Below are 23,348 nucleotides of genomic sequence, written 5' to 3' on the forward strand. Positions count from 1 at the left end.
TGGAATAAACTAAGGTAGGGGAGAAGTGGGAGATAAGAAGGAAGAAAAGTTTGGGGACAGATTATGTAGGACCTGGACAGCCAAACCAACTTTAGAGCTTGCTTCGTTAACAATGAATTTACTCAAGGTTTTGCAGATGGAAGTTGGATAGACAGGTCTAAAATGGAAGAGAATGTTTGCTGTTGTTAAGTTGTTAAGTACCTTCCAGTTGGTTCCAACTCAGAGCAATCCTATGCACAAAAGAATCAAACACTGTCTGGTCCCTCGCCATCCTCACAGTGGTTGTTACGCGTGAGCCCATTGCTGCTTCCACTGTGCCAATACATTTCATTGGGGTTTCCCCTCTTTTTTGCTGAACCTCCACTTTGCCAAGCATGATGTCCTTCTCCAGGGACTGGCCTCTCCTGATAATATATCCAAAGCATAAGGGATGACGTCTGGCCATCCTTGCTTTTAAGGAGCATTCTGACTGTAATTTTTCCAACACAGATTTGTTTGTTCTTCTGGCATCTGTGGTACTTTTAATATTCTTGTTCAACACCATAACTCAAATGCATCAATTCTTCTAGGGTCTTCCTTATTCATTGTTCAACTTTCACATGCATAAGGCGACTGAAAATACCATGATTTGGGTCAGGTGCATCTTAGTCCTCAAACTGATATTTTTGCTCTTGAACACTTTGAAGAGACCTTTTGCAACTGATTTGCCTAATGCAATACATTGTTTGATTTCTTGACTGCTGCTTCCATAAGTGTTGATAGTAGATCCAAGCAAAATGAAGTTTTTAACAACTTCAATCTCTTCTCTATTTATCATGATGTTATTTATTGGGCCAGTGGTAAGGATTTTAGTTTTCTTTTCATTGAAGTGCAATCCATACTGAAAACTGTGGTCTTTGATCTTCATCAGTAAGTATTTTAAGGCCCCTTTGCTTTCACCAGCAAGGTTGCATCAACTGCATATTGCAGGTTGTAATGAGTCTTCCTCCAACCTTGATGCTACATTCTTCTTCATATAAACGAGCTTCTCAGAATATTTTCTCAGCATACAGAATGAATAAGTATGGTGAAAGTAAACAACCCTGGCTCACACTTTTCCTGATTTAAACCCATTCAGTGTCCCCTTGTTCTGTGCAAATAACTGCTTTTTGGTCTACGCACAGATTACTCGTGAGCACAATTGTGTTCTGTAATACCCGTTATTCACTATGTATACCATAGCTTGTCAAAAATCACAAAATCAAAAGCCTTTGCATTGTCGATAAAGCACAGGTAAACATCTTTCTGGTACTTTCTGCTTTCAGCCAAAATCCATCTGATGCCAGCAATGCTATCCCTCTTTCCACATCCTCATCTGAATCTGGCTTGAACATCTGGCAGTTTCCTGTCAATGTATGGCTGCAGCCATGTTTGAGGACAGTACTACTCTGACATGTCACCATGAACCCGAATCAACTTGATGACAGTTAGTTACATGCTTTGTTTATCAAATGAGGAAGGCAAGAAGAAGGTAAACTCAAAAGTTGTTAAAGATTTTCATGGCAAGAGAGTAAGAATAAAGAATTTGAGATTCTAAGTTGAGAAAGAAGAACCTGGATGCAAGGACCATCATCTGGGATCAAGAGGAATAGAAACCTACAAAGGATCTAGAAAAGGAGAAAGGAAGGCAGCTGGATGTTATGAAAGCAAAGAGAGTGGAAACTGACCAAAAGAAATCAGTAAAAAGCTCAAAGAAACGAGTTGCTGTTGTTAAGTGCCATTGAGTCAGTTCTGACTCACAGTAACCCTGTATACGGTTTTCAAGGAGCAGCTAGTTGGTTTGAACTGCCAATTTTATGGTTATCAGGTCAGTACTCATCCTACAGCACACCACCAAGATTCCAAAGAAACTAGAACACACCAGGAATTAGTGAAAGACATTGAATTTGGGGACAAGAAAGTCTCTAGTGAACTCTGAAAGTCCGATTTTGGTAGACTGTAGAGGTGGACACTGCTCTTCAAGGAGTAAATAGATGTTAGGAAAATAAAATTATTAATATGCTCTATTTATGAATAGATAGAGTTGTTGAAATAGTTAATGCAATCGACTACTTAACTAAAAGGTTGCAGGTTTGAATCCTTTGAACCCATCCATAGGAGTCCCAGAAGAAAGGCTCTAGCAGAAAGGTGATCTACTTCCAAACAATCACAGTCCTCCTCTGGCCATGAGTCATTGTGAGTTAGGGATCAACTTGATGATAACTGTTTTATGTTTTATTTATCAAAAGAAGAAGGCAATAAAGAAGGTTAAACGCAAAAATGGTTAAAGATAAAGGTTTTCATGGAATCAAGTGAAAGTATTTTTCTCAGGGAGGGAGGTTGTTTGGCTTGTTAAAAAAGAACTGTGGACATCAGTGGAGAGATTGCCAGGGTGTCAAAAGAGATGGGGCCTGAAATAATGGGAGGGATGAGAGTTCCAGCTTAGATGGGGGCCTGAGTGATGGCTATAAAGGGGAAAGTTATTCTGAGAAAGAGATACAGCGGAGAGGCAAGGAATGAAGGCTTGGCTAGCTAGTCAACCATGCAGCAACAAATAGTTTTCATCTTCATTATTCTAATTCTTAGTGCTGCTTCAGATCTGTCCAGAAATAATCGAAAACAATGAGAAATTTTAACTTGTCTGTAAAATGGCCATTACTTAGTTTCTGAGTTTAGAGTCTCAAACAAGGCTCATAAAATACACACACGAAAACTATAAATCTGGTGATTGTAGCCATAAAGGGAGAATGAAGTTCATTTAGGTGAGGGAACAACAAAAACAACAGCAAAGTTCAGCTCATTTACACATTGATATCAATACCAGAATAGCAGTCAACTCCCAATACGGACCTGAAAATTAATTACAGGATGGAACTTTAGATAGCCATTTATCACACAGATCGAATGCCAATACCTACTCAAAGTACAGCGTGAGGTCTGTTGCCAATATCGACTGCTTCAAAAGCTGCATAAGGTCACTATACTCCTTGGAGGACAAATTAGCAAAGATGTTGTGACCCTGTAATGAGAAAGTAAGAAAACACAAAAGAAAATATTATATCTGTGGCTATAGATTATATTTTTTCCTGCATTAAACAAAGGGGCGTGAAGTACACGATAAAAATCATCTTTAACAAAGCTTAATGAAATCTTATGAAAATACAAATTCCCTGGCAAAGAGCAAAGTTAGAGGGTGCAAGTCATTTTTGAGAAGGCCTATGAGTTCTGCTGTAGGATCAGCACTGGGCTGCTAACCACAAGGTTCACAATTCAAACCCACCACCCGCTCCTTGGAAACCCTATGTTGGGGTACTATGAATCAGAACTGACTTGACAACACGTAACAACAACAAGAGCTTAACAACCACCACTATCAGGGGACACTCCATTCTGTCCTGAAGGGAAATCTTTGGAAATGATTCAACTTGTTTTGCTGTGGAAATGTGTGTGCCAACAACTCTAGCTGACTGCCCATTTCCGATGAAATTAATGAGTAGAGAAATTGGCAAACCATTTGGGAATCGTTCTGACCCTAAAATAAATATCAGTTTTACTAGTAAAAATTTAAGCTGACATTTTGGAAACATTTACTCAGGGAACAAATGACTTCAAGGAGGAGAGAGAAACCTCCATTATACTAGTGCTTTTCAACAGGGAGTGATTTTGCCTTGCGACAGACATTTAACAAAATCTGGAGATTTTTGGTTGTCACAACTTTGGTGAGGGTGCTATGGCATCCTATGGATAGACTCAGGGACACTGCTAACCATCCTATAAATCACAAGACAACCCCCTGCAACAAAAAAATTGTTTGTTCTAAACTGTCAGTAGTGCTGAAGCTGAGAAGCCCTGAGTTATACTGTTAACGTATATCTCAGTGAAAGGTGTGGTAGGTTAAACTCCGTGAACCCTCTGGGATGGCTAAGATGTAGACAGCATTGTCCATAGCACTGCGTACTTTAATTTACCTAGAGAAACTTGTAAATACACTTATAGCACTTCTCCTTTGAAAAGCAGTTATGTTCATTGAAACAACTTGTTTTTAATAAAGTGAAAAATCCTCTGTAAAGTGACCAACAAGGAGTTCTGGCAGTGTAGTGGTTACGAGTCGGGCTGCTAACCACAGGTCAGCTGTTTGAAACTACCAGCTGTTTCACGGGAGAACGATGAGTCTTTCTGCTCCCCTAAAGATTACAGCCTCAGAAACCCTATACAAGGCCTCTGAATCAGAACCGATTCCACGGCACATAACCACCAACCACTACCAAAGTGACCAACGCTTCACTAGTTTGCTTTGAAAGTCAGGACTTTTCATTTGTCAGGTTCATTTAGTATGAAATACAAACTCATAAACATGTGGCTCAGGAACTGGACCAGTTTTAAATCTTGTGTTGAGAGCCAGAAGATGGTGGAGAGAGGAGGGGCTGCCAGACTTCCAGAGAAGAAGCTATTCTGCAACAGGAGGTAAATTACTTCCTTCAGAGAACCAGAATATCAATTAGTAAATTAGCTCTACTAGATGATAATCTGCTCCTCTGAGTTAATTTATCTCTGGGTGGACCCTTAAAGCGCAGAGTATATTGGTTCCACCTGGGACTAGGTCCAATATTAATAATAATTTTCAAATGAACTCTTCCAGACCTTTAATTCTGCTATTAGGAAGAAGACAAATAACTAAAGGAAGACCTCACCATAATTCTGGTCAGGTTTCTCTACCTCATGGATCAACCACAGGCTGTTGTTATGGGGTTCTGGAAACAGTAGTCGGAAGTTCTGGGACAAGTCACTCTGACCCAGCTCCATGCCCAGTATCTCCCATCATAAGAAATAGAGCCAATTTATAATAAAGTTACAGTACAAACTTCCGAGGAATAAGAAGAAAGCTGGTCTGAATTTGAATATTCTGATTATTTTGTGAGGGAGTGTATTTTACTACTTTTAAAGGACATAAATTAAGCCCCCGGTGGTGCATTGGTTAAGTGCTCAGCCCTGGAAAGTTTGGTGGTTCGAACCCACTTATCAACTCCATAGGAGCAAAGACCTGGTGATCTGCTTCAGTACAGTTTACTTAAAAAAAAACACCCTACCAGAGCTCTTTCCAATAAGACTGCCCCTATGGGACAGTCCCACTCTGCCCATGGAGTCACTGTGAGTGGAAATCTACTCAAGGGCACCTACCAGCAACAAAGGACATATAGTAACCAACACATTTTGCAACTAACAGTGACAAAGCTAGCTAGACTGACTGCAAAAATAAAAACCACAAAAAAGTTAATTTGTATAATAATCAGTGTATTGCTTATACCCAAATGAACCTTCTGTAATGCCTCAAGGATTTGTTCCATGAGATAGATTTCAGTCTCCCAGACATGCTGCTTAAAACTGTTTTAAACTCTTTGTTTAGGGAGGAAGTGAGTGTATTATTGATAGGAAGAAATCCAGGCTTGCAGTCAAAGGGTCTGGGGCAACCCATTGGCTGTGTGACTGTCAAGAAGACATTTAACTTCTCGGAGGCTTGGTCCCTTCAGAAGGTAAATATAATGATAATAACACCTGCCTTTCTGCCAGCCAGGGCAGGAAGGGATATGTAATAGGTGTTGTTATTGTTGTTACATGCTGCTGTCCAGTCAGTTCTGATGCATAGTGACCCTGTGTAGGGTTTCCAAGGAGCAGCTGGTGAGCTTGAACCACCGATCTTACCGTTCAAACTGACTTTACAGTCCAGCACATTAACTCACAGCACCACACCAGGACTTCATGTTATGGGTAAGGCTCTGGTATTATTTCCTGTTCTTTATCGTGAACCCCACATGAAGGGCAGTCAGTGCATTTTATTTGTTTGAAAACAAATTCTGGGTTAGTGGGGTCTGAACTAATGAAGTTTTGCCTCAGGAAATCCTCAAGGACACAATCAAATGACCTTCAGAGGAAACTGGATATTGCTTATTATTACAAAGGTGGGGTTTGAGGGACGGAGGCGTACACCCATCTCATTTACCAGTACAGAAAGAACATCTGAACTGTGGCTCCTCTGATCCTGACTTCCCGCTTCAACAGCACTCAGCTAAAACATGACTTAGCATGGAAAATTCTGGAATCACTGCTGCTAAGATGCTGATTTCTGTCAGAGCTACTGAGAGCCTACATCTTGGGGTTCTATTCCCATCTGCAAACACATCACCCCAATGGGTTTGCTCTCCTCTGCTCTGCATTCAGGTTCCTGGTGTCAACTCCTCTTTATGGGGTTGAAGGCTTTTGTGATATTGCAGAAGACATGCTTTCTCCAGATAGGCTGGAGGAAAAACCCCTCCATATTTAATGATGCTATTCCAGCGAAGCAGGGCCTTAATGATGATAGTAATAATAATTAATGGCACAGTTAGAGAACTGACACATAATGGGGAACAGATGATCCCTTCCTGGCCTCAAAAAAAAAAAAAAAGAGTCTGTGAGCCTGCAAACAGATCCCTTTCTGGCAATTTTAAACTCAGAAGCCTCAGCCGGTCAGTTAGTGGGTTTTGTTTTTCTCTGCAGAGAGCTAGATGTATAAAATCCTAACTATCTCCAACTCCTGAATTGCCACATGATGAAAAATGAGGCAGATGGCTTTAGTCCTGGGTCTTAAGTTTAGTTACACTTGTCACGTCCAAACTGGTCCCACCAGTGATTTTTAAGTTTTTTATTTTAAAACAGGTTTCTTCATTGTGCTAATAAACGATATCTTTTTCACCCTGTTTCTGCTTCTACCATCTTTTCGAAAGATGACTTTGGGTTACCTTGACACTTGGACTAAGTCACTTCCGACGTGGGAAGTGAGGAAGGTAAGATCATGTCTGAATGACAAGGTACAGGCAGTCTAGCCTCTGATTGTGGATCTGAAAAGCCTCCTGAGTGACAATGAAACTCAAATGAATCAACTCAGAAAGAGCTTGAACAGATCCTTGATCAGGCTTCTGAAAGAATAAAAAAGTCACCAAGAAAGGCTCAATAATTCAGCCGAAAACAAGGTGTTCCACTGCTCTCTATCTACCTGTGACACTACAAAGAAAGAGAGTTAGAAAACGTAGAGTTGCATTGGTTTTCTGTCAAGGGGAGAAGCAGAACATTAGATCTGTACCTCACTCTGAAGGATCATCACTGCGTGGTTAAAATGGTGATGCTCTAGGGTGGCAGAAGTTCCATAGAGTTGAGCCAGGGCAGAGCCACTCCTGAAAGAGATCAGAAGGTGAGTGATCAGGGCCCTTCCCTTGCAGACCATCCCTCCACGCCAGGTCTTTGAGTCAAATGACTTTTTTTGCTTTTGGCAAAGGACCACGAGCAGATATGTACTATGAATGTGTAGTTCATTCATCCATTAAATAATTTTTTATGGGAGGCTTCTATGTGTCAGGCTTGAAGCTGTGGATACTGCAATGAATGAATAAGAGAGAGTTTCTGCCTCTAAGAAGCCACAGTAAGGAAAACGATATAATCATAAGGGAAAATAATGCATATGATACATAATACAAATACTAATGGACTGGATTGTAGAAATGTCTTAGATCTAATCAAAATTGTGAGGTTTATAAAAAAGCATTCAGGCTTGAGGGTTCAATGGCGACTTCATGAAGAATACAATCCCCCTCTTTTGGATGCAACATTATTTCTAATTGCACAAAATCTAAACATTCAACAATAGGGAAGAAGTAAAATAAAATATGATGTATCACACAATGCAGTGTAGTAAATACTAAGAAAAATAACCCTCTCGAGGACGGAGATGGGGTGTGAAGACATTGTCGAATGAGCACGAACCTGATGAAAGGAAATGAGAGAAGCCATGCCCAGTACGATAGCTGAGTTGTTCAGCACTGGAGGGGTGGATATGCAAAGGAAACCTGTTTCTGAAAAGGTCAGGAAGGGGTTTGCTTTCAGGGAAAAAGCCATTGGATATATTTTGGTATATAATGAGGGGCCTAAATGTTTTTGAATGAGAAAGGGGTTTTATGACCTGAACTGTGTCCCAGGAGCTGCATGGTGGACGATGAAGGAGAAACAAAGTGAAACTGTGATGAGTCAGTGACAGTAGTCAGAGCAATTAATTGCCTCAGACTGGGCCAGAGGGAACATATAAAGTTACTGAAAATATCATGACTTGGGTCATGCACACCTTAATCCTCAAACGGATATTTTTGCTCCTGAACACTTTAAAGAGGTCTTTTGCAGCAGATTTCCCTAATAAATCATTTGATTTCTTGACTGCTGCTTGTATGAGTGTTGATGGTGGTTCCAACCAAAATGAAGCCTTTAACAACTTCAACGTTTTCTTCATTTATCATGATGTTTTTTATTGGTCCAGTGGTGAGGATTTTTTGTTTTCTTTACATTGAGCTCCAATCCATACCAAAGGCTGTAGTCTTTGAATTTCATCAGTATTTTAAGTCTTCTTTGCTTCCAGAAAGCAAGGCTACACCATCTGCCTATCACAGGTTGTTACCGAGTCTTCTTCCGATCCTGATGCCATGTTCTTTCTGCTTCATATAATCCAGCTTCTCATTTATTTTCTCAGCATATAGATTGAATGCTGAAAGAATATACTACCCTAGCATACACCTTTCCTGATTTTAAACCATTCAGTACCTCCTTGTTCTGTTGTCATTCAGTTCCTCTATGTACAGGTTCCTCATAAGCACAATTAAATGTTCTGGAATGTCTAGTCTTCTCAGTGGTATCTATAGTTTGTCATGATCCACACAGTCAAAAGTGTTTGCACAGTCAGTAAAGAACCAATAAACATCTTTCTGGTAATCTCTGCTTTCAGGCAAGATTTATCTGACATCAGCAATGATATCCCTAGTTCCATGTCCTCTTTTGAATCCAGCTTGAGTTTCTGGAAATTCCTTGTCAATGTACTATTGCAGCAATTTTTGAATTATTTTCATCAAAATTTTACTTGCATGTGATGTTAATGGTGTTATTCGAGGATTTCCACATTCTGTTGGGTCACCTCTCTTTGGGATGGACATAAATATGGATCTTTTCTAATTGGTCTGCCAGGTAGTTGTCTTCCAAAGTTGTTTTGCCTAAATGACTGAGTGCCTCTAGTGCATCATCAGTTTGTTGAAAGATTTCAATGTGTAGTTAATCAATTCCTGGAGCTTTGTCTTTAGCCAGTGCCTTCGGTGCACCTTGGACGTCTTCCTTCAGGACCATTGGTTCCTGATCATATGCTACTGCTTGAAATGATTGAACATCAACCATTTCTTTTTGGTACAGTGACCTTCCATCGTCTTTTGGTGCTTTCTGCATGATTCAATAATTTACCCATTGTTGTTGTTGTTAAGTGCTGTGGAGTGTGTTCTGACACAAAGTGACCCTGATAGGGTTTTGGAGGAGCAGTTGGTGAGTTTGAATTGCTGACCTTATGGCTCACAGTCCAGTGCTTCTCTACAGTGACACACCAGGACTCCATTTTACCCATGTTGTTAAGTCCTGTCAAGTCAGCTTGACTCATCGTGACCCTATATAGCATTTCTGAGGAGTGGTTGGTGAGTTTGAATGGCTGACCTTGCGATTCAAACCAACTTTGTAGTCCAGTGCTTATCCTACAGTGTCACACCAGGACTCCCCCCTTTTATTGTCCTTAGACTCCTTTAATATGTCAAGTTGAGACTTGAATTTTTTATTCAGTTTTTTCAGCATGAGAAATGCTGTGTGTGTTCTCCTCTTTCGGATTTCTAACTTTGCTCATTTCATTAGAATACTGGACTTTGTCTGCTTGAGCTTACCTTTGAAATTTTCTGTTCAGCTCTGTGACTTCTTCATTCCTTCCATTTGCTTGCATTATTCATGCAGGAGATCAAGTTTCAGTGTTTCTTCTGACGCTCAATTTCTTTCTTTTTTTAATGACCTTTTGCTTTCTTCCTGTATGATATTCTTGATGTCATCACACAGCTCTTTTGTTCTTCAGTCATTAGTGTCAAATGCATTTAATCTGTTTGTGAGGTAACCTCTAAATTCATGTGGAATGTACTCAAGGTCATATTTTGGCTCTCATGGACTTGTTTCACTTTTCTTCAGCATCATTTAGCCAGAACTTGCAGTATGAGCAACTGATGGTCTGTTTTACAGTCTGCCCCCAACCTTATTTTGCTGATGACAATGAGCTTTCCCACCATCTTTTCACACAGATATAGTCAATTTGATTCTTCTGTATTAAATATGGTGAAGTTCATGTTTGTAGTCACCTTTTTTTGTTGTTCTTGTAAAAAATATTTGCAATGAATAAGTCTTTGTTGTTGCTATTAAGTTCCATTGAGTTGGGTCTGACTCATAATAATCCTGCTAAAGCTAATGGAAGAAATGAGGAGTTCCAAGAGCTGAACAGAAAATTTCAAAGACCAGCTCAAGAAGATAAAGCCAAATATTACAACAAAATGTGCAAAGATCTAGAATCAGAAAACCAAAAAAGGAAGGACATGCTCAGCATATCTCAAACTGGGGGAACTGAAGAAAAAATTCAAGCCTCGACTTTCATTATTGAAGGATTCTCTGGGCAAATTTTTGAATGACGCAGAAAGCATCAAGAGAAGATGGAAGGAATACACAGAGTACTGTACCAAAAGGAAATGGTTAATGTTCAACCATTTCAAGAGGTAGCATATGACCAAGAGCCAATGATACTGAAGGAGGAAGTCCAAGGTGCATTAAAGGAATTGGCAAAGAACAAGGTATCAGGAATTGATGGAATAAAAATTGAAATCTTTCAAGAAAGTGAGGTGGCACAGGAGGCACTCACTCATCTTTGCAAAGAAATTTGGAAGACCACTATCGGACTGACTGATTGGAAAAGATCCATATTTGTGCCCATTCCAAAGAGAGGAGACCCAAGGGAATGTGGAAATCATCCAACAATCTCTTTGATATCCCATGCTAGTACAGTTTTGCTAAAGGTAATACAGAAACGGCTACAATCATACATTGACAGAGAACATCCAGAGGTTCAAGCTGGATTCAGAAGAGGCTGTGGAACGAGGGATATCATTGCTGATGTCTGATGGATCTTGGCTAAAAGCAGAAAATATCAGAAAGATGTTTACCTGTGCTATTGACTACACAAAGGCTTTCTATTGTGTGGATCATGACAAGCTATGTACAACATTGTGAAGTATGAGTATTCTGGAACACTTAACTGTGCTCATGAGGAATCTGTACCTGGACCAAGAGGCCGTTGTTCAAACAGAACATGGGAACACTGATTGGTTTAAAATTAAGAAAGGTGTACAACAAGGTTGTATTCTTTCACCATACTTATTCAACCTGTATGCTCAGCAAATAATCCTAGAAGCTGGCTTATATGAAGAAAAACGTGGCATCAGGATTGGAGGAAGTCTCATTAACAACCTGCGATATGCAGATGATACAATCTTGCTTGCTGAAAGTGAAGAGGACTTAAAACATTTACTGATGAAGATCAAAGAGCACAGCCTTTGGTATGGATTACATCTCAATGTCAAGAAAACAAAAATCCTCACCACTGGACCAATAAACAACATTCTTATCAATGGAGAAAAGATTGAAGTTGTCAAGGACTTCAGTCTTCTTGGATCAACTATCAACACTCAAGGGATCAGCAGTCAAGAACTCAAACGACGCAGTGCATTAGGCAAATGTGTTGCACAAGACCTTTTTAAAGTGTTGAAGAGCAAAGATGTCACCTTGAAGACTAAGGTGTGCCTGACCCAAACTATGGTATTTTCGATAACCTCATATGCATGCAAAAGCTGGACAGTGAGTAAGGAAGACCATGGAAGAATTGATGCTTTTGAGTTATGATGTTGGAGGAGAATATTGAAAGTGCCATGGGATACCCATAGAACCAACAGATCTGTTTTGGAAGAAGTGCAGCTAGAGTGCTACTTGGAGGCCAAGATGGCCAAACTTTGTCCCTAGTATTTCGGATGTATTGTCAGGAGGGACCAGTCATTGGAGAAGGATATCATGTTTGGTAAGGTGGAGGGTCAGAAAGAAAGAGGAAGACCACTAGCTTTAGTGGTTGGAACATGCTTTTGAGTAACAGTGGTGTTAACTGGTTTTCCTTGTACATGTATGGATATTTTCCTATCACAGACAGCATTGTACTTCAAGATAGAGCTAGAAATGTTCTTTTTGATGATGAATGTTACGTCATTCCTCTTGAATTTGTTGTTCTTGGCATAGTAAACCATATGCTTTTCAGATACAAAATGGCCAATACCAGTCCATTTTAGCTCACTAATGCCTAGGATGTCAATCTTTAGGCATTCCATTTCCTTTTTTTATAACTTCCATTTTCCTAGAGTCACTGTAGTTTCCATGTTCCAATTATTTATGGTTGTTTTCAGCTGTCTCTCTTCATTTTGAGTTTTGGCCTATTAGCAAATGAAGGTCTTGAATGTTTTACTCCATGGTCAACTCTACTTTGAGGAGGCAGCTCTTCCCAAGTCCACTATGGGTGACCCTTTTGGCATTTAAAATACCAGTGGCATAACAACATGCGAGCCGCCACAGGATGCAAACTGACAGACAAGTGGTGGATGGCAGGCCTCAGGGATGTGGAATACCAAGATGAAAATACATGGCTCCTGTCCTGAGGAAGTTTACAGTGCAACACGGTGGATAACAAATAACCATGAGGCAGAGTATAAGTAAGGAGTTCAGGAACCTGGTTCTTGCTCCATGGAAGTCTCCACTGAAGAAATGAGAGTTGGGTCCTTGTTGCGTGCTTTACAGACAGAATCAAATCTACTGGGGCTGTTGTTGTTGTTGTTGTCAGGTGCCATCGAGTCGGAGCCGACTCATAGCGACCCCATGCACAGCAGAACGAAACAATATCCGATCCTGGGCCAACCTCACTACCGCTGCCACACTTGAGTCCATCAATGATGCCACCTGGCTGATCCATCTCGTTGGGAGTCTTCCTCTTTTTCTCTGACCCTCCATCTTACCCAGCATGACATCCTTCTCCAGTGACTGTTCTCTCTGAACAATGTCTCCAAAGTAGGAGAGACGAAGCTTAGCCATCTTGGCCTCCAAGGAGCACTCTGGTTGCACTTCTTCCAAAACAGATCTATTGGTTCTTTTGGCAATCCACGGCATTTTCAGTATTCTCCTCCAACACCACAACTCAAAGGCATCAATTCTTCTATGATCTTCCTTATTCACTGTCCAGCTTTCGCATCCATATGAGGTTATTGAAAATGCCATGGCTTGGGTCAGGCTCACCTTAGTCCTCAAGCTGACATCTCTGCTCTTCAGTACTTTAAAAAGTTCCTGTGCAGCAGATTTGCCTAATGCAATACGTCATCTGATCTCTTGACCACTGCTTCCACGAGTGTTGACAGTTGATCCAAGAAGAATGAAGTCCTTGACAACTTCAATCTCTTCTCCATTGATAAGAATGCTGTTTATTGGTTCAGTGGTGAGGATTTTTGTTTTCTTAACATTGAGATGTAATCCATATCGAAGGCTGTGCTCTGTGATCTTCATAAGTATATGTTTCAAGTCCTCTTCACTTTCAGCAAGCAAGTTTGTATCATCAGCATGTCGCAGGTTGTTAATGAGTCTTCCACCAATCCTGACGCCATGTTTTTCTTCATAGAACCCAGCTTCTCGTATTATTTGCTCAGCATACAAATTAAACAAGTATGGGACTATAGAGAGGTGTAAAGTAGCATGGGTCTTGCTGGGGTCTAAAGCCTTTTATGAATACTCCAACAGAGCCCACCACTGCTATCATTGTGTTGGGGGCTTTTCTGTTCAGTTTGGTACTATCAATTCTCACCTTCTGCAAACAAGGTACATTAAACGAATAAAGCATGATATTAGCGCTACTTTGCGTTTTCTAGTGAAAAATTCAATAAGCAAGATTGCTTCCATTTCCACATGGATCCCATATTTATGCAATGAGACTTGGCGCCTATCAGATTTTCTAAGACTGCAAAACCTCTCGGTGCTTTTTCTCTCAAGCTGAGGCTCAGAAAGTACTACCTAAATCTGCCTTTTTATATTGATGACCTCCTAAGATCACCAAGAGTCAAGTCCACAACCTTTGGAACCTGATGTAAATGCCTTCCCCACCCCCCACCCCCAATTTTTTTTATCTGTTAGAACAAGCTCTATCAAAAAGTATTCTACAGAATAAATGGCATCATGGGCAGAAGTAAAGAGCGTTTGGTAGTCAAATCAGTTTGGGAAATGCTGGTTTCTCAGTGGTGTCACGTCACCCAGCACCTTAACTCATGGTGTCAGCCCCCCACCTCAGAGCAGACTGGCCTGGTCTGAACACTACGGGGCCCCCAGTCCCCTTCCTTTCAGTGGACACCTCATGGCTCCTCTCTCATATTGGATAGGACAGAGATCCCTTTCTCTGTCCAGTGGTAAGCCCTGACTGCCCACACCCTGACTGGGGGATGTGTGATGAATTCTCACACCAACGCTAGTGACACCGCTGCTCTGGCAGCCCCTCTCCCTGTGACACATGCTTGCTGCTGCCACTATAGACCCTAGCATCATTTTGGTGTCACAGCCTCTGACAGTGCCCACGTTCCCTGAGGGCTCCTGTGAATGCTACTGCTATTTCGTTACTGCAGAATTTCTGAGCGATGTCAGTACGCACTGTGGTACCACTGGAGGAAAATAGAATAGGCAGCATTGTTTAGTCTTATTTGATCACAAAACCTCTTTTTTTTTTTTTTTTTTTCAGAAGTCACTATCTTTCATGTAATATACTTTGTACAAAGGTTATAGTCTAATTTCTCATGAAAAGTGTGAAAAATAAATCCATATCAAAATGGGTTTTACCCCCACCAAACTTCATTTTAGTCATCTGAGGTAGTATATTCCTCATGTAAGTAGCTTTGGCAGGTGCACACACTGTCGCTGTGAAAATTGTTGTTGTTAAATACAGTCGAGTCAGTTCTGACTCTGTATAGGATTTCTGAGGTGGTAAATGTTTGAGGGAGCAAAGAGACTCATCTTTCCCCTGGAGCAGTTGGTGGCCTAGAACCGTGGACCTTGCGATTCGTAGTTCAGTGCTTATCCTACAGAGCCACCACACTCCCAGTTGTGAGAATAAGATAAAAAATATGTCTGATGGAGCAAGATGATGAGAGAAAGGGAGAGGGAGAGAAACATATTCAAACTTTGTAATTACACGTGCATTTCTATATGTGATGACCTCTGATGTGCATTATTGACTAGGTCATTTGAATGAACTCAAGTTTCTCATTTGGACAAGCAGCACTCTAAGTGGAAATGTATTCAAAAGAAAAGTCAAAGTGGAAACTCTGAAATTGGCAGACACTGAAAATCAGCGTGCAAAAGGAAATGTCCCTTCATAACTTCCCTGGATATGAATATTCCTTGAAAAAGAGACTTAATGGTAGTGTGCAGCCATGGCTGAAAGGAAACTTTAAAAAGGAAAACTATGAAAGGTAATTAGGAAATTGAGAATTGTTGGGAGGTGGTGAGGAATGGGATTAGGCTGTCACTGCAGATTAATGTGCCCCAGTATCTCACTTCTGGGACCTGGCCGAAAGCGACAAGATGGGTTTTCATTCCCAAGAAATGAGTATAAGAGATTATGCTAGAAATGAATAGGAGAAGTCTCCTAGGAGAATCTGCTACAAGGCTGCTTGGTACTGATATTTAATCATCAGGGGCAGCTGTAATAGAGAGGGGGATGAGCAGGAAACATCGTCCCTAGAGAAAATGGGGGAGAGGTGTGAACAGAGTCATTTCAAAGCACTGTGGTATCTTTGCTCTCTCTACCTATTGATCACTCACTGCATGTACTCCAATCTTAAAAATTAAGAGTAAACTATGAAAATGCAAGGGTTCACTTATCAAAAGGCTAAGAGAATAAATTATTTATGCTATAATGGAAGTCACAACTTTTTATTGTCGAGGCAGTTTGCTAAATGTCTCTTCTTTCTTTTATAGCCTTATATGTGTTGGGGGGGAAAGGTAGCATATGCTTTGTTACATAATAATTGGTGTATTTCAATCCCATTTGAGATCACTAGAAAGGCTGGAATTAGACTGCACTTGAAGGGCAGGGATTCGGGACTCTGCTTTATTTCTCTATTTCCACCACTGTGTCTAGCACAGTAACTTGCATGTAGAAAACACCCCAATTTGGCAGAATAAGAAAGGAGATAAGACTATAGAATTATTTTTAGGAAATTTCTGAACCATTGTTCATGCTCACTGAATAGATCTTATTTTAATCAATAAAAATGTAGTTCCCTCACTAGGAGGAGCCATGGTGATGCAGTGGTCAAGAGCTCTGCTCAGTTGCTAACTCAAAGATTGGCAGATCGAACCCACCAGCTGCTGCTCCATGGGAAAAAGATGTGGCAGTCTTCTTCCATAAAGATTGTTGCTGTTAACTGCCCTATAGTAAGTTCTGACTCATAGTGATCTTGTATAGGCTTTCCCAGGAGTAGCTGGTGGGTTTGGAGCACTGACCTTCCAGTTAGCAATCCAGTACTCATTCTATGGTGACACACCAGGGCTCTTCCATAAAGATGACAGCTTTGGAAACCCCACAGAACCATTCTACTCTGTCCTTTCAGGTCATCATGAAACAGAGCTGACAAATGGCAGAGGTTTTTCCTTCACCAGGATCTTTTCCTGTATTTATTGTTGAAGGGAATTTTAACTGGGGTTGGGCGGTGGTATTAGGTGTCCTAAGTTTAAAAGTGACTCCATTACATAGGTACATGGCTGATGGCCATCCCAGGAACTGGTAAGTTGTGATGAATTGTATAGATGTTAATTGTCTGGAGGAAAAATATAATAACTTGAAAGAGAAAGATTTTATGTTAAAATTTTTTGGGAATAAGTATGGTACAAAAGCTGCTCAAACTTATGCAAGCTACTTGAGGTTTGGGGACAATTTAATTTGTTCATGCTGCTACCACAAAAAAACAAAACAAACTTCCCCACAAGTAGGTGGCTTTAGAGAACAGAAATTGATTTTAGTCACAGTTTTGAAGGCTAAAAGTCTAAATTCTGACAGGCTCTATGGTAGAGTCCTTTATTACTGGTAACTCCTGGGCATTCCTTGACTCCTTGAAGATATCTCTTCACTTGGTGTTCATCTTTCCCCTGTGTGTATCTGGATCTATTCTGCTCTTTTTATAAGACACCACTCAGAGGGATTAGGGTTAGGACCCACCAGATTTCAATATGACCTCATTAGCAAAAGAAAACCTCTATCATATTTACAAGTAAAAGGGTTAGGGCTTCAACATAATTCTCTGGGTGACACAATTCCAACTATAACAGGGTCTCACTTTCCAATTTTATAAAATTAAGACATTGAAAGATGTCTAGTTCAGTTTTGGTTGGTGCTGCAAGATAATGCACTGGACCAAAAGGTCTGTTTGAACCACAAGGTCGGTGGTTCAAACTCACCAGCCACTACTTGGATACCTAATACAGGGTCACTATGAGTTGGAATTGACTCAACAACACTTAACAACAACAGCAATTCAGTTCTATGATTTTTATGACTCATATCTTGAATTGCTAGATGTCAAATATATTTTAGATTTCCAGAGCTCATGTATCTGGCTCATGTATCTAACCAATAAACTAGAAGCTCAAAGGTCCAAACTAGATATCTTCAATCAAGGGGAATATGATATGATAGAGTGGTTAAAGAATGACTATTGCAATCCAACATTCCAGGTCCAAACACCATCTAGTCCACATTCTAAATGTATCGACTAGGGCATGGTCCTATCTCACTCAGGTTTGGTTTCCTCCTACAAAATGGAGATAAAGTTATCTTCCCCACAGGGATGTTGGTGAGGGCTTGAAACATAGTAAACAAGAAATAAATTATAGTTTTCCGCATCATCTCAGGGACCCTTAATTGCAAAGAACAGAAATGAAGTAGAACTAGCATTACTAAGAAAGAGGTGAATTAAATGCTACGGATGACACAATTGTTGTTAAGTGCTGTGGAGGCAGTTCCAACTCAGAGCCACCTTTAGAGGGTTTCTGAGGAGAATCTGTCTTGATGACTCTCAGGGAACCCAATTATCACAAGTATGGCTGTGTCTCCTGCAAATAGTAGAGTTGAAGAAAGCTAGGGATCAAGATAGCTTTTCCTCTGTCTTCCTCTAGGGCTACATAGTTTTTACTTTCTGCTCCTTTTAGAATATCTGCTTCATTCTTCTCTCTGGAAACCTAATGTGTTTTTCTCTCATCCACAGTTTTTCCAAAATATCAGCCTCTGCTCTCAAGTTTACATGGATCTGTAACTTGGGTCCCCATAGCAAACTGACCCAAATATCATGGTAATTCCTGGGAGTTAAAAAATGACTGGCCTGGTTTTGATTAAGGGTCTACTCTTGGTCCAAACAGCTGAGGGGGTCAAAAATACACAGAGCTGCCTCTTTCAGTGGGACAGACAGTCTCTCTGGGGAGGGAGTCACTGGTATCTGAGTACAAGTACTGTGCCTGTAACGATTAAGATAACACTCAAAGACCTTTCTCTTATTTTACAGACACGTTACCACATCTAGCTCTACTTTACGTGTAAGTACATTGTTAAGAGGCTAGAGAGAGAGAGAGAGTGTTAGAGGAAGACATGTTAAGAATCATGCCTTGGACCTGAGAGAGAGAGGAGTCCTTAATTAATTAATGCAGATAAGAGCTCAAAAACAGTGATGTGTCAGACTCTTTAATGTAGGCACATACAGCTTATACTTAATAGTAGGTCTTAGGGACACTATCTATCCTATAGCATCAAACCTATGTTCATAAAAACTATATAAGAATCTGTAAAAGTTGACACCTGTTTAAGAAACAAAGGAAAGTTGATGTTTATTGAAAAGCTACATTAAAATAAAATCTCCTTTAACTGTGCTAGAGAATAGGAGACAGAGGGACAAGTTCGAAGGAGAAGACAGACTGGGCGACTATAAGACTTTGAATGGGAGGTCTCCTCAATCAGCTGGAACAAGCTCCTGGAGATAAGCAGAGCTTTATGGTTCAAAAATATGGATTTGGGGTGCATCTGAATTAATGACAGTATAGAACACCTACAGTGAAAAAGTAGGCAGGGGACAGAGATCTTGAAGCAGATGGAGAAGGAAAATGTGGAGGAAAATCCTTTGTTAGGGAGACAAAGAAAGAGAGAGAGTTTCAGGAAGGAAGGGTAAGTAAAATATATCTTATGCCAAAACATATCAAAAAAAGACAATAGAGGGTCCATCAACTTTGGGAAAAGGAATTATTGATGACATGAATGATTTTCCCTAGTAAGGTAGAATTGGAAGCCATGTGGAAAGAAAGGGTTGGGGAAAGTGAACATAGACAACTTTCCAGAGAAACTCGACTGTGAGGTAAAGAAGAGAAATAGAAGGGTGGCGAGAGGGAGAAATGGAGATTAAAGCGTCTTACTTTGTTGTTGTTCACGTTAATAGGATGTAAGAGCCACAGGAAGGGAAGGTTGATACAGGGGAGAGAAAGGAAGATTGATGGAGCGAGATCCCTGAGGAGGTAGTAGGGAAAGGCACCAAGGGGAGCCACAGGGATTTGACTCACATGAGAAGAAGAACAGCCCCTTCACTGTGATAGGAGTCAAAGGGACAGATAGATAAGTTTGCAGGTGGTAGGGGAGGAGATTGAGGGAGCTGTCGATTGATGGCCTCAATTTTCTTTGTGAAGTAGGAGGCAAGGTCATCTTCTGAGTGGCTTGAGGGAGGTCGTGGAGAAAGAAGTGGTATAGGAAGAGAGAACATTTGGTATAGATAACTTGCTTAGAGCAATGGGGAATGGAGCCAGCAGGGACATAGAAAGATTGCTGGGCAGTGCTGGATGCCCATCTGGGTAGGGAGAACACAAATTTGATATGTCCCAAACTCATAATTGTGACTTCTCCTGAGGTTTTTAAGGGTTTAAGTAAAGCAGTGAGATGCCAAATTGCTACACTGAACTAGGGCTACTTTTGTGGTGTAGACGTGTAAGAAAGTTAAGAGGGTCAAGACATTTAGGTGATTCTGAAGAGAAGTTTGAAGTGATGGGATGCAGGATATAGGATAGGCAGGAAAGGACATAAGGTCAACATTCATTTGCTATACCTGGAACAAAAGCAAGGGCCCAGGACTTCCACCTCTCAGTGGGTAAGTATTTGGGGGAACAAGAAGAGTGCTGAATTGAAAGTATCCTGTTGTCCCTAAACAGGAAGTTACGAGTTTCAGATTATAGAGGTGGAACTGTTCTGAGGATTTTGCAGTGAATCACCTGAAAGTTAGTTTTACCTCTTTGTTGAACCCTTCACCGACCACTCCACCCCTAAACTTTTCTCTTCCATTTCATTTTGAGACGCAATGTTAAAACTGGACCCAGTATACGAGTCAGGAGACCTGAGTTTAGGTCTTATTTTCTGCACCCTGTGGCCTTGGCCACATGTGAACCATCAGGCAAAAGCTATATTGACCAGCACAACTTGCTGAAACATCCAGTTGCTATCAATTGGGCAATGACTCATGGATTCCCATTGTGTATCAGGATAGAAGCATACTCCATAAGGTTTTTAGTAGCTGACTTTCTGGAAGTCCATCACCAGACCTTTCTTATGACGTGCTTCTGGGACAATTCCAACCTTCAATTTTTCTGTTAAAGCAAGCATTAACCAAACTCTTGTACCACCTTGCACCACCCTGAGACTCTACAACTTCCTTGGTTGTTGTTATTAAGTGCTGTAGCGTAGGTTCAAACTTAGCGACTGCATATAGGGTTTACAAAGACTGACTGGTGGGTTTGAACTACTGATCTTGTTGTTCAACCTGACCTTACGGTCTGGTGCTTATCCTGTAGTAGTGGTGGTTATGTGCTGTGGAGTTGGTTCCGAATCATAGTGACCTTGTACAGGGTTTCCAAAGCTGTAAATCTTTACAGGAGCAGAAAGCCTCATCTTTCTCCTGCGGAACAGCAGGAGAAAGTTTGTCAGTAGATTCAAACTGCTGACCTTGCAGTACACAGCCGGATCCGTAACCATGTTACCAGAGCTCCTTCCTACAGCGCTACAATTTCCTTCAGCACAAATTAGTTTGTCTTTGCACATTATGTATGTAGCAGGTGGTTACCTACTGCCAGCATTTCTGTAACTCCTTTGCTCCCCACCTTTCTTTGGGAGTTGGAATGAGAGGAGCAGAGACTGTACTCCCTGTTTGTTGCTTTACTTATACAGGATTTATACAGGATTCAACATCCAAACACTCCCAGAAAGAGATCCTACTGGGCAAGCAAGAGATATTTTGCTTCATAACATTTCCTAAGAATATTTTTATTTTAATAGTCACGAAGCTGGATTTTGAGAGTCGTAGTTTCAAGAAGCTTTATAATACCATGGAAGCAAATATTCTGGGAGAGAGAGAGGAAAAAAGATGGCCCTTTTAAAAACTGAGCTTTGTTATCTGACTGAGGTCAACAGAGACAGACCAAATCAACAAGCATGACATGAAGGGCAAATTTGCAATTAAAAGAAGAATAGGGAATTATAAAGATGGATGGGCCCCATGACACATACACGCCCAAACTGCATGGCCTTGGCCTCAGATGCCAGAAATTAATGCTTTACTCTTTAGCACTCATCACCTTTGGCTCTGAACAGAAAGGCAAATGCATTAAAATAACAACAATTAGAGCACTTACTTAGCTTGGAAGGCATTGTTGGTTCCCCTGTGGTCGAGGTCGTGACACAAGCAGCCCACAATCACCGCTAAAATTTCCACCTCGGTCAGAATCTGTTGAAACCCAGCAGTCTGGGAAGAAGGCAAAATGGCAATCGTCACTGTGGGGGGCAGGGAGGATGGATATTGCTGGTCAGCTGAGAAGCAATCAACTCTGTTCTCAAACCTGCATAATTTAAGGAAATGATTAACTGCCAATCCTTGGATAACAGTAAGTTGGGTGGCCGGTTGCACAGCCTAAGGTCCCCAAAGTGATGAATGAGCTCGCTGGCACAGTGGCCCATGCCACCATACCACGACAAAGTTTCAAAGATTCTGTAGCCTTTCTAGAGCGGCGTTTGCACTCTCCAGATAAAGGAGTTTGGCAAAGGACCAGAGCACACTGTGGTCTTCTACTCTACCTTTTACTGAGCATTGTGTTTAGCTGGAGGCAAAGAGCCGATGTTACTTGAGAACTGAAGGTTGAATCCACCAGATACCATTCAAATGAAAGCAGGCAAAAAATAACAAAGTATTAAAAGAAACAACTTGGAAGTGTTCAAAGTGCTATCAGATGACATTTTGAAAGTTCTTTATATATGCCTCATTTCAGTATTCATTTGCTGAACAGTTGAACTTTCTGCAGTTAATAAGGCCATGCTGGTGTGGTGAGATAGGATAAGCAATGGATTGCTAACCATAAGGTCGGCAGCTCAAACCCACCAACCGTTCCTAAGAAACCCTACACAGGGTAACTATGAGTTGGAACCCACTTGACGACAGTTAACTGGAAAAGTAGAATTTGGCAAGGGCTTAGGCACTTCAGATTGAGGATCAAGTGTCATGGTAATTTGCCTGTGAAATGCATGGGTGGGGGCTGATATATTTTGGAAATAATTTTGATATAATTATGTAACTCAGAGCAGAAATGGTTCTTTGAGTCCTGCTGGCTCTTTCATTAGTTTTGAAGAAGAAAGAGACCACTGGGAAAGCAGGCCTGGGCATTTTCTGGAATCACAGGCTTTATGTCTTTTCCTCTTTTACTTTATAAGCTTCCCATTTCATTACTTATTAAAATCTTTCTCAGAAGGCAGGGGGAGGAGAGGTAGGATTTACATTGCTTCACTTTTCATGTGTGTTTTCTCCTCCAAAGCTGGACTAACTAGCTGGTGTCTGTAAGACACTTTCCTTAGAGCAACAAACACGTTACGTTTGCATTAGTCATGCCTTCACTGCAGTGTAACTCATAGTGTCCTGTGTTGACAATTTTATTTGTAAAAGTGGACTCGGGGCCACTCTTAAACTTAGAAATACATATAATTTCATTTGTACAGCAAATGAAGATGTTAATAAATTATCTGGGGCTATGAAATCGTCTGTGTCAAAGTTTGTGCCCCTTTATAATTTAGAGTTGATTGTTGGCTTTTCTTAGTAGTTCTATTGTATTCAAAATGTTATCTGTATGATCTTTATCACCTGGATCAATAGAGGAAGAAGAGTCAGGAATAGGAGGTAGAAATGTGTGGCTGATTGCCACCGTGAACAACAGCCACTTTTGCCATAAGAAGAGCTGGATTGTGCCCCGGTAGCGTAGTGGTTATGAATTGGGCTGTGAACCGC

At 40.8% G+C, this 23,348-nt stretch overlaps 1 protein-coding gene across 1 annotated transcript in view; it reads right to left on the reverse strand.

The window, feature by feature from the left end:
* The window catches only part of PDE11A (phosphodiesterase 11A), a 747,671-nt gene that overhangs the window by 119,561 nt on the left and 604,762 nt on the right, over nucleotides 1–23,348 (reverse strand). The window contains exons 13-15 of the mRNA XM_006866701.1: nucleotides 21,712–21,821; nucleotides 7,136–7,226; nucleotides 2,937–3,037 (exon numbers count right to left, since the gene is read on the reverse strand). Of these exons, the coding sequence (XP_006866763.1) occupies nucleotides 2,937–3,037; nucleotides 7,136–7,226; nucleotides 21,712–21,821 (302 nt within the window). The remainder of the gene's footprint in view (nucleotides 1–2,936; nucleotides 3,038–7,135; nucleotides 7,227–21,711; nucleotides 21,822–23,348) is intronic.

This window comes from Chrysochloris asiatica, unplaced genomic scaffold, assembly GCF_000296735.1.
Source record: "Chrysochloris asiatica unplaced genomic scaffold, ChrAsi1.0 scaffold00094, whole genome shotgun sequence".
Classification (NCBI taxonomy): domain Eukaryota; kingdom Metazoa; phylum Chordata; class Mammalia; order Afrosoricida; family Chrysochloridae; genus Chrysochloris; species Chrysochloris asiatica.